The sequence below is a fragment of the Lampetra planeri genome, chromosome 36 (genome assembly GCF_965212315.1).
Source record: "Lampetra planeri chromosome 36, kcLamPlan1.2.h2, whole genome shotgun sequence".
Lineage (NCBI taxonomy): Eukaryota > Metazoa > Chordata > Hyperoartia > Petromyzontiformes > Petromyzontidae > Lampetra > Lampetra planeri.
Genome location: NC_136142.1, coordinates 5,776,167 through 5,788,289, shown reverse-complemented (window position 1 = coordinate 5,788,289; position 12,123 = coordinate 5,776,167). Strand labels below are relative to the sequence as shown.

The 12,123-nt window shown below is 53.1% G+C and overlaps 1 protein-coding gene across 1 annotated transcript; it reads left to right on the top strand.

Moving 5' to 3' along the window:
- Nucleotides 1-1,580: 1,580 nt before the first annotated feature.
- MAN2C1 (mannosidase alpha class 2C member 1) lies at nucleotides 1,581-12,123 on the top strand. Its single transcript, XM_078611419.1, is given in 7 exon segments — nucleotides 1,581-1,728; nucleotides 3,442-3,567; nucleotides 3,945-4,185; nucleotides 4,187-4,948; nucleotides 5,879-6,130; nucleotides 7,700-7,852; nucleotides 8,769-12,123. Coding segments are annotated over 7 exon segments (4,143 nt in total). The 5' UTR covers nucleotides 1,581-1,630; the 3' UTR covers nucleotides 11,280-12,123.

The following is a 12,123-nucleotide window of genomic DNA, read 5'->3' as shown; positions in this document are numbered from 1 at the left end:
TTATTCCGTCTGATGAGTTTCTTATTTCTTTACACAGTGTAAGAATTGTATTGCAGTGCAACGTGATCGTGTGTGTGCATTACTACACGGAGCTGGGATGCCCCATTGGGGTTAATGGTCAACACTCTGGTCTTGTTCGATCACCCGACACGGAAGTTAAAACCGTGCAAGTTTCTTAAATTCAATTCCTCCTCCGCCTCTGCCCACCCAGCAGTAAACGTGGGGAACGTCACGGCTGATCGACCGGCAGGTCGCATGCGATGGAGTAACGTTTGGTATACTGTATAGAGTCACGTACATAGATAAAAAATAAAAAAAAAATTGAAAATAAAAAATAGAAAAAAAATATAAATTGAAAATAATAAAAGCAAAAAACCCACGACGTTTCGATCGCAACACAAGAGGTCTTCCCCAGGCGGAGAGAAAAGATGGGAGCAAGCCATAAATGCCCCTGCTTCTGTGCGGCGTCAACAGCATGGGCGGAGCCAGCTTCAATGTCCAAGTGGTGTTCATGTACAAGTCGTGCGTTAGGCATTGGGGGGAAGGGAGGGGGCAGAGATGGAGCTGAAGGCGAGAGGGCGGTCCAAGTGTGTTAGACAATGCACTCTCCTGCCGTTTGTTTTGTATTGTTTGCTGTTGTAACTTTCTGGACCCCCGTGCCCATACTTGTGTAAATAAGAGTTTCATCGGATTCCCGTCCTGCAGTCTAAACACAGATTCTGATTACTCTTTGGTTCTTTCGGTAAAGTCACGTAGGTAGAAAATAAAATAAATAAATATTTATACCTCCGTGACTTTACTGAAAGAACCAGAGTATGGATTCCTGCAGTCACGAAAGCTTCAAATCAATAAAGATTCTGATTCTCTAGCCCCCGCCCCCTAATTATTTAATCACTCCTCTTAATTATTTGACCACGCCTACCTACTCTTTGGTTCTTTCGGTAAAGTCACATATAATTAATTACTTGCATATGTATGCTAGTATTTTATTTATTATTTTATCTTTATACTTAAAATAAAAAAAATACTTCCATGCATATGAAGATAAAATAAGAAATTAAATACTAGTATGTATGCTAGTATTTAATTTATTATTTTATCTTTATACTTAAAATGAAAAAATAATAAATTAAATACTGCCATACGTATACTAGTATTTAATTTATTATTTTATCTTTATACGTGACTTTACCGAAAGAACCAAAGAGTAATTCCTGCAGTCACGAAAGTTCCAAATTAAGTTTTTTTTTCACGCCTACCTAATTATCCTACCCCGCTCCCCGCTTCTCTGGGTCCCACCCCTTTTGTTTGGACCCCCCCCCCCCGTGATTCTTTAGCCCCGCCCCTAATTATTAGACCACGCCTCTTAATAATTAGACCACGCCCACCTAATTATCTTACCCCGCCCCCGCTTCTTTGGGTCCCACCCCTTTTGTTCGGACACCCCCCCCCCCCGATTCTCTAGCCCCGCCCCCTAATTCTCTGGCCCCGCCTCCTAATTCTCTGGCCCGCCTCCTAATTCTCTGACCCCGCCTCCTAAATCTCTGGCCACGCCCCTAATTCTCTGGCCCCGCCTCCTGGGTCTCTGGCTCCGCCCCTCCCGCGAGAGAGAGACAAGTTTTCGGCTGCAATGGCCGAATTCCACATCAAGAACAAGCGCACGGCGCTCGAGCGCATAGAGAAGGCGTTGTCGCCTCTCTACTTCACGGACGTGAACCTGCGGGGCAGGTAAAGCGCGGCCCGTGTGTGTGTGTCACCTGCACTGCACGTGCACCTAGCCTGGCACACCTCCGATTAGCGCGGTTGGCTACGTACGGTGCGAAAGAAGTTCAACATACAGTACTGTACATGCTGTACGTGGTGAAGGGTGAAGTGTGGCCAAACATATCTCGCCTTCCAATCCACCAGGCCTTCATCCAGCAGTGGAGCGACTTAGGGCTGTGTTACTGTGTACATTGTTATTGACTTGCATCCCACTGGGATTTTTGCACAGTGTTGGTGTACGGTGCTTTTTCTGCAATATTTTGCCGTCTTTTCTTGGATTTTCTGTTTGCACTTAATCACTTTAAGATGTTTTCTTGTTCATGTGTTTTGTTTGTTGCGGTTGCACCCGATTCAAGAGCCGAATGGCTCACAGGACTATACCTAATACATGAAACTTGAAACTTATACCTGGTTATACTGGACCGGTATATTGACTTCACCGGTCCTGGTGGCCTTCAGCACCTGCCCCCCCCCCGCCACCTTTAGGATGTTTGTTAATTTTAACTGCTGTTAAAGTGCAGCGGCGTGGGGTGTAAGTTAGTGAAGATTAGCTTGAGAAAACTATCATTTACAGGCCCATTGTCAATCCACTGCTGGATGGAGGCCTTCCCACGGGCGTTATCACTCCCCACTCATGTTTGTGTTGTTGTAGTACAGAGTTAGACTGATGGCCTGAATCTAAGTTGTCTTGTGGTTGTTGTTGTTTGACTTGCATCCCACTGGGATTTTTGCACACAGCGTTGGTGTACGGTGTTTTTTTTCTGCAATATTTTGCTGTCTTTTCTTGGATTTTCTGTTTGCACTTAGTCACATAGTCACATTAAGATGTTTTTTGTTTATCTTTTTGTTTTGTTGCAGTTGCACCCGATTCAATAGCCGAATGGCTCACAGGGCTACACCTAATAAATGAACTTGAACTTGAAGAGCCGAATGGCTCACAGGGCTATACCTAATAAATGAACTTGAACACTCATGTTAGCCGTGGAATCGAACCCAGGTCGTGGATTGTAATCGACATTAAACACGTGCTTCGTATCCGTTACCTGCCGCACGTTTACCCCTGATGTGCATATGAACTAGGTGACCACGGGTGTGGAGATGGAGCGTGGGAATCGGTCAGATTGCATAGCCCAATGCCTGGCCCCTATCCAGCCCGTAGGCCCCGGTGCAGTTGCACCACCTGCACACCTGAGAGCTTACACCACTGGGTTGTATTGGGTGTTGCGATGCTGTGCCGAGTGGTGGCGCAGTGGTTAGCGCACCATGCTTTGAACCTGGCGACCCGACGTTCGATTCCCGCTCACCACATACCAAACTGGGTTACAGATATTTGAACCGGTTCGAGGCCTCTCCTAGGGTCGACTCGGCATTAAATGAGTACCTGGTGCCGGGCATGGTGGTGGTCACCAGAGGTCGCAACCGGGTACCCGATACCCGTACCCTACCCGATACCCGGCTAGCCGTACCCAGCTGGGTACGGGTACGGATACCCGTTTGCGATCCTGGTGCAGCCGGGTTCGGGTACGGCTAAGGAATCAAAACCTGTTTGCGACCTCTGCTGGTCACCCACTCCTTCGAGCGCCACGTTGACCTTCTTTATAGGTATCGCTAACAGCACTTGCCCCAATAATCTGTTACAGCTATGGGGGGGGGGGATCTTTGCTTTTGGTGATACAGGCTGTATGAAGATGCCCGGCCGGTATCTGGATTGGCGGTGCATCATGCTGGAGGACGCATTTCCTTCCAGGACGCCCGGTCTGCTACGTACGAGAAGACGCAGGTCGGGGATTCCTATGGACCCACGTACGTTCCCACACGCACGCACAAAGACGCACACACACACAAGCTCTCATCACCACTGCTACTTACTTGCTGTACACCGTGGTTGCACTGCACATTGAAGGCCATGGAATCCTCAAATGATGATTGCATCGTATTTACGCTCGCCGGTCAATTCCCGTTGGATTCTGCTGCGGCGGTTGTATGGTTAGCGCACCAGGCTTCCAATATGCTGGCTCAATTCCATCTCCAGGCGTGGCAGTTGCAACAATGGGTGCAAGTTCCTCCCTCCATTGCCATGTCCTTATGTACACACTCCCAACAGGTTGTTTTTTACGTGTACCCCTTGTCTGAGCAGCACACAATTAGTTGCAAACACACAGCCGTGTTTCCCCCCTCAGCTGGTCCACACACTGGTTCCAAGTACACGTGGAGGTCCCGGAGGAGTGGACGTGCAAATCTGGTGACGATGACGACGATGACGACGGCGCCGCCGCTACCGCCGAGTGTGACGAGGTTCACTTGCTGTGGGAGTGTGAGGGCGAGTGCCTCCTGTTTCGAGACGGGCAGCCCGTGGCAGGCCTCACGACAGAGGGCGAGAAGACCAGCTACGTCGTTGGGCGGGCGAGACGCAGGACCCCCCCCCCCCCCGTCGTCGTCGTCGTCAGCGGCAGGATTCTCCGGCACGGCCGAGGATGCGAGCGGCAGAAGGAAGGACGCGGGAAACGAGTCGGCGACCGGGAAAACCGCCGCGCCAATCGACCTCACGACGTCCACGAAAAAATCCCTGCCACCGGCGCGCTCCTTCACAGCCTACGTGGAGATGGCGTGCAACGGCCTGTTCGGCGCCGGCAAGGGCTCCATGATCGCACCGCCGGACCCTGAGCGGAAGTTTGCGCTGAAGCGTGCGGCAGTGGCGCTGTTCCGGCGCGACGTGTACGAGCTGCTGACGGATCTGGAGGTGATCTACGAGGTGGCTTGCGGCCTGGCAGGAGAGGCGGATGGACGTGGCGGCGAGCAGCTTGGCTACCGTGCCCTCTACTGCGGCAACGCCGTTGTGAGCGCCTGCGCGGATGCTCCACGGCCCGGCCCGGCAGGAGCCGCGCCGGCCGGCGACGACGGTGGCGACACGCGGGAGTGGGTGCGGCACGCCCGAGCTATCTCGGGGGCATTTTTCTCCGAGCCGTGGCCCGGGTGCGGCCACGGCTCGGAGAGAGGGGCGGTCGTCGCTGGTGGGTGGGCAGCCGGCTACCCGGGAACGGTGGTGCACGCCATGGGGCACTGTCACATCGACACGGCATGGCTCTGGCCCTACGAGGAGACGGTGCGCAAGTGCGCGCGCAGCTGGGCCACCGCCCTGCAGCTCATGGATCGTGACCCCGAGTTTACGTTTGTGTGCTCGCAGGTAAGGAACAGAGTGAGGTGGGAGTGAGATGGAGGGATTCGAGACTAAACGTTTCACCACGGCTGCATCCAAATCGGAATCTTTATTTATCCTGCAGAAGTGTGTGTAGCAGTGGGTCTGTGTACATTAATGAAACCATGAGGTTATATTCTGTGGCAATGAACTTCTGACCTCCGGTGACGATAATTGCACACAGTCTGTTGTATTTTCAGCGGCTTAGAATTACGTACTTTTTTTTGCTTTGGGGACTCATCTCAGCATTCAGTTCACCTACTTGATTGGGCTATTTGTGCAGAGTACATTGTCACAGTTTGGACAAGAAGGGAAGGAGGAGGAGGATGATAAAAGAGACATTAGTTCGCTGTGTACAGTCCAGAATTTAACCCAAAAGCCTTAAGAGATAAACCTGAAAAGCCTGTATAGGGCTCGGATGGGTGACCACAATGTACACAACAGGCAATCATAGGGCTGCGGGGCTTAGGGTGGATATGTAAATTAAAAACTTTACTATATTTACTTTACCAGTTAAGGCCCACTGAGCTATATTGCTCTTTTTCAGAAGTGACCTCGCCACAAATGACAGCTCAACAAAGTGGCTTATCACGTGGTCATTTATAGCAGCCAAATACCCTAAACGTATGTCCATTCTAAATGTGGATGGAAAAACCGGAGGACCCAGAGAAAAATCCATGTGACCACAGCGAGAGAGAGACACGCAAACTCCAAATATAAAACAGGCGATATGGTCGGGATCGAACCCACGACCTCTTGTATACCAGATAAGGCAGATAACATCTCGCCACCATGGTGCCCCTGTGTGATCGTGAAATATCCGACGGTCGGATACGCGACGTTGTACTTAACCGCCATCCTCTGACCCCTTCATCTGCTCGTCCTCTTACCCGCACCTCCTCTCCCATCTCCCTGCAGGCCCAGCAGCTGAGCTGGCTAAAGCGGCGCTACCCGCGCTCGCTGTACCCGCGTGTGCGCGCCGCGGTGGCGCGCGGGGCCTTCGTGCCCGTGGGGGGCACGTGGGTGGAGTTTGACGGGAACCTCCCGTCGGGCGAGTCCCTCGTGCGCCAGTTCCTGCTGGGCCAGCGCTTCTTCCTGCACGAGTTTGGCGCCCGCTGCGACGAGTTCTGGCTGCCCGACACCTTCGGATACTCTGCACAGCTGCCGCAGGTGACCCGAGCCAACTGGTGCGTCGCGTGGTTAAGCAAAGGTTAAAGGCGCGGCCCTGCAACTGCTTGCTCGCGCCATTGCTGGCGGTAGGGCCTCCGCTTTTTATTTGATCAAGGCCCACTGCGTAATATAGCTCTTTTTCAGAAACGCATTGTAAACCACTTCCAACTTCACAAATTCAACGGAGGCAGCAGTAGCTGCAGCGATTCACTCAGTCTCACCTGTCATTGCGTGGCTTTAAAGCTTGGATATAGATCTCTAAGATGTGATTCACAGAGCCATATGCAAGAAGTAGTGAAGGAGTGTGTTGCTACCACACAATGACATTACTAAACTAAACTATGTTTATTTCACCAGGTGAGGCCCACTGAGCTGTGTCGCTCTTTTTCAAAAGCAACCTGGCCACAAATGATAGCTCAACGAAGTGGCTTATCGCGTGGAAATATATAGCAGCCAAATACTCTTAAACGCATGTTTATAAATGTGGAGGGAAAAAAGCGGGAGGATCCGGAGAATAATCCAGGTGACCATGGGGAGAACATGCAAACTCCAAATATACAGACGCCAGGGTCGGGATGGAACCCACAAACCTGCTGTATACCAGGCGAGGTAGTACACGTCTCGTCGCGAAGGTATTTGCCTATTCCACGTTGATCAGACATGCAGGAAGAGGTGCGCGTACTCACACTTTACTTCCATCGCACATGCCCTGTTCATCGACTAACTGCGGGGTTCCCACCTATACTGCCGGGTGGACAGGCAGTGGTGGGGAATTGAGAGACTTTCCCCATTGTTTGAACTGCGGCACCGGGAGATTGAACCGGCGACCTCTGCATTGCAAGTGCAGGGTGCTTAGCCGTCTCACTTGAGCGTCCTCAAACTTACCAACACATCACGTAATCAGAAGCAACCTCGCCCCCCTACTGACAAATGAATGCCCACTTGCAGGCCACTGCTGCCATCACCTTGTGCCGTACAGGGACAGCTTTTGTCAGGGGGGTACCCTCAGCAAAAAAAAACCTTCTGTTGGGCATTGGAATGAATGGGATGAGAGGTGATGTAAGGCTCTGTGAGATGCCGAGGCATTTCAGCGCCCAACAAATGCAAATCGTCGATGACGTTGCGAAAGGAACGAAGTTCCAAAGGAATTGAGAAACACAATTGAAGAGAGCACTCCAGATTGGTAGGAGCACACGTGAACTGCCAATAGCGTTGGATGTACTGGAGGTAACAATAAACCAACACATCTGGTTTGTGTTTTCAAGTTTTGGGCCACCATTGTATTAATTTTGCCCATTATCATTGGGGTAAGTCCCTAATCGCAACACACAAGTTTTGTTCACATCGGATCATCTTCACAAGAGTTGCGTGCATCCCCGTTACAAACATACGGACAGCTACTGCATATGTGCGTGTGTCGAACTTCTTTCGCACCGTACCTAGCCAACCATGCTAATCGGAGGTGCGGGGGGGGGGAAGGACAATATTGAACTTTAGTTGTAAAGCAGTTGGCAAACCGACCAACGTCCCTGCCCACCTCTCGTTGACCCCCCCCCCCATCCCCGACAGATCATGACGTCGTGCGGCGCGCGGCGGTTCGTGACCCAGAAGCTGAGCTGGAACCTGGTGAACGCGTTCCCCCACTCGACGTTCCACTGGGAGGGGCTGGACGGGACGCGCGTGCTCACACACTTCCCCCCCGCCGAGTCCTACGAGTGCAAGGTGAGGCCACCCACAGAGAGAGAAGTGCAGCAGTGCAGCAGCGCAGCAGCGCAGCAGCGCAGCAGCGCAATAGTGCAGCAGTGCAGCAACGCAGCAGCGCAGCAGCGCAGCAGCGCAACAGTGCAGCAGCGCAGCCACCTGACCGCCATCAAAGTCCCTCTTCCGGTGTTTTCGATTAATTGTCACGATTGGCATTTTTGTGCTACAATTCGCAAATCAAATCCTTGATTCAAATTTTTACCACTCGGTTTGGATTGTTTCTATTCTTTTTTTAACCTCTATCTCGTTGGTACAGTTTTGTACGCTCCATGAGCCGAAATCTGATATTAGCGTCTCTTTGTATTGTCAATTTCATTTGGATTATTTACATCATGTATAGTCTTGGTTGCATTTTTCTCTTTGTGTCATTAGTCTGTTGCATAAGTTTCGTCTTGTTTGTATCATCCAGCCCGTTTGTATTGTCTGTTGTTTTTTTATATTCGTCCGAAGGTGTTAAAGCATATCATTTACGTAATTAATTAATGCAATATTCTGGCGTGTATGATTACATGTGCTATCATGAGCGTAAGGCATCAATTTCTATTAATCGAGGAACCCGTTACACACCCTGATATTTAAAGATATGTTTTTCACGAAATGAACGTTACTCTGAAGCATGGCGAGTGGGAAAGAAAGTGCTTTCCCCTCGTGTGGAAAAAGAGGTCACTTGAAGAGGTGTCGGAAGCAATTCTCCGAAATCTGCTTCTCTGCTAGCGACCTGAAGGGATGCTAAAGACTCGAATGGTTTCTTCATCTCATAACGTGATGGCTGACGGCATAATCAGGTTTAAATTGGGGGAACGGACAATAACAAAAAAAACCCGCTGCAAATAAGAATTTCCATTGTAACCGCTGCTCTTGTACCGCGTCGGCCCAGGTGAGAGTCAAAGAAATCCTCAAAAGCGCTTCAAACAACCGTGACAAAGGTCGCACGCAGCACGCCCTCCTGCTCTACGGCTTCGGCGACGGCGGCGGAGGCCCCACGCTGGCCATGCTGGACCGGCTGCGCCGCGTACGCAGCGTCGCCGGCTTGCCCCGCGCGACCTCCTCCACCCCCGCGAGATTCTTCAACGCGGTGGAGGCGGAGGTGAACCAGGGTGAGCGGGGCGGCGGCAGCGGCGGTGTAGGTCGTCTGTGCACTTGGAGTGGAGAGCTCTTTCTGGAGATGCACAACGGCACGTACACGACGCAGGCACGCGTCAAGCGCGGAAACCGCCGGTGCGAGGCGCTGCTCAGGGACGCGGAGGCGCTGTGCTGCCTGGCGCTGCTGACTCAGAGCCCCGTGTACGCGGCTGAGCGCGCGGAAAGCAGCGGTGCGGGAGACGGATGCGGCGAAACGCGAGATGAAAGTAAAAGCGGAACCGCCTCCGAGGGCGGCAACGCCATGCCAGGAACCAACGCTTCCAGTGGTGGTGCAGGGGGCAAGGCGAATGACGACGACGACGACGATGGTGATGATGATGATGATGAGGGCGACGACGCGATGGTGTTGGGATATCCCCGTCAGCAGCTGACGCGCCTGTGGGAGGGCGTCCTGCTGAACCAATTCCACGACGTGCTGCCTGGCAGCTGCACGCGCCAGGTAGCGCGCGACGCCGAGGAAATCTACGGCGGCGTGGAGATCGACGCGGAGCAGATCGCCCGCGACGCCATGGCGGCCGTCGTGCAGCGCGAGCCGGGCGCCGGAGACTTCCCGCGCGACCCCATCGCGTTCTTCAACACGCTCGGCTGGGAAAGAACAGAGGTGGCAGCGTTGCCGGGCCGCGGCGTGAACGGCTACCTCGGAAGAGACCGATTCGTCCCAAATTCCAAAATTGTTTACGGTCGGTATGTGAAGGGCGACGAGAGACGCAGCGACAAAGCCGATGGCACAGACGGCCAAGAAGACGCTTCCGCTGGTCTGGTTCTCGTCACCGTTCCGACCTTCGGCTATTCCATCTACAGCGAAGCCTCACTGCTGGCCGGCGCGGCCAAGTCTCTCGCTGTAATACTGCACCACGAGTCTGACAGCCGCGCGGTCCTGGAGAACGATCTGCTCCGTGTGTCGGTGGATGGCGCGGGGCGGTTGACTTCGCTCATCCACAAACCGTCGGGCAGGGAGGCGGTGACCCCGGGCCAAAAGGCGAACCAGCTGGTGATGTTCGACGACGTGCCGCTGTACTGGGATGCGTGGGACGTCATGGACTACCATCTGGAGACGCGGAAGCCTCAGGAGCGAACCTCCGAGCCGCTCCGGGTTCTCACCGACGCTGCGGGAATCCGCGTGGCCGTGCGCGCGTGCCTGCAGCTGGGAGAGCGTAGCCGGGCCACCGTGGACATCTCGCTGGACGCAGGAAGCCCGTTCGTTCGGTTCGACGTCACCGCCACTTGGCACGAAAACCGCCGTTTCCTGAAAACGGAATTTCCCGTGGCGGTGCGCAGCGGCGGCGAGGCCACGTACGAGATCCAGTTTGGGCACGTTCGCAGGCCGACGCACCGCAACACGTCGTGGGACTGGCCGCGCTACGAGGTGTGGGCCCACCGCTGGGCTCACCTCGGCGAGCACGGCTTCGGCCTCGCTCTGCTCAACGACTGCAAGTACGGCCACTCGGCACGCGGCAACGTCCTGTCGCTGTCGCTACTGAGGTCGCCAAAGGCGCCGGACCCAGAGGCTGACATGGGGGAGCACGCGTTCGCGTACGCCGCCATGCCGCACGAAGGCAGCTTCCAGGACGCCGGCGTTATCCGCTGCGCGAGCGCCTTCAACCATCCGTTGAGAGCGCAGCGCGCCTCCTCCAGCAGCGTGGCGGGTGGCGCTCAGAATTCCTCCATGGCTTCCTCCGTTGCTCCGGAAAGCTCGAGTAAGCAAGATGCGGCATTGACCGTTGACGCTGCGCCTGCCGAGGTATTCAACGAGGAAGCGTCCCCGAGTCTTCCTGCTGCGCCTAGCGGCGACCCGCGTGTCAAACGGATTTCCCAGCGCGGCTTCTTCACCGTGGAGCCGTCCTCCGTGGTCGTGGAGACGCTGAAGCTCGCCGAAGGTTGGCCTGGCCACGCAGGTACCGGGGTGGTGCTGGTGGTACGTCTCTACGAGTCCCACGGGGGGGCGGCCGTGGCGAGGTTGCGGTGCCGTTGCTCGCCGGACCTGCCGCTCATTTCAGCTGTGCCGTGCAACATGCTCGAAGACGCCGACGACAGCGAGCCACCACTTGTCGTCAAGGATGAAGGTGATGATGATGATGAAGAGAATTCGCCTGAGCAAGTGAAAGAAGGCGATGACGGTCCCAATCAAAAACAGGCAAAGAGACCTCAGTCCGGTCCGGCCTGGCGCTGTGTCTTCGTGCCTTTTAAAGCGTTCCAAATTCGCACGCTCTCTCTGCATTTTGGCCAGCCCACACTTGTGCTGTAGACGAAAGTCTTTTCAAATTTCATTGACAAGATAATGACGTTACCCTTGAGGTGCTGAGAATATCTTTGTGTTAAATAACTCCACCTCCTCCAGGCACTTGTTGTTTTGCACCACAGACAGACTTTGATGTCTTTCTGCTTTATCTTGCACCGATGTTTGCATCGCATGCATCGGTTTTAACGGTTCAAGTAGAGAACAAAAGTCCCGTAGTGAGAACACTGATAGACGCACGAGGTGGCATCTTTTTAGTGCTGCAGAGAAGAGAATGTGAGCAGAGACCAAATCATTGAAGCAGAATGACACCGAAGCCAAATGAATAAACGTAGTGATTTGTCAAATCCATTGTTAGAGGAAGCCCCATGTCGGTCACGAGGGCTGGTGTAAACTTCACCGCGCTGGGCGGAACAGAATTGGTTTACACGTCACCACTGATGTTAGCCGTGGCTCGGATTCAAACTCTGGTCCCCTGGTTCATAACGCAGTGCGCAAACCACTGTACCGCCACTCCCACCCCTTGATGATGCTTAGTTTATTACACGTTTGTTCATAATCGATTGTGAGAATCGCGACGTTGAAAGAGGAAATTGTGGCGCGAGACATCGATTCAGCGGCAGTATTTCCGTTGGTCCAAATGTTTTGTTTGATTAAAGTCGCCGATTGTTTTGCCGAAATGATGCCGATTCCTCATGAAATTCGCCAAAACTGTGGATATTGGCAATCGTTATAGAAACTGATCTTTTTTGCAAGAAGGACCTGGATTTCTAGGTGATTTCTTAAGTCTTATAAAAGCCTTGGTTGCTAACACTAATTGTCCGTTTATGTGAATAAAGGTTATTGCTTGAAA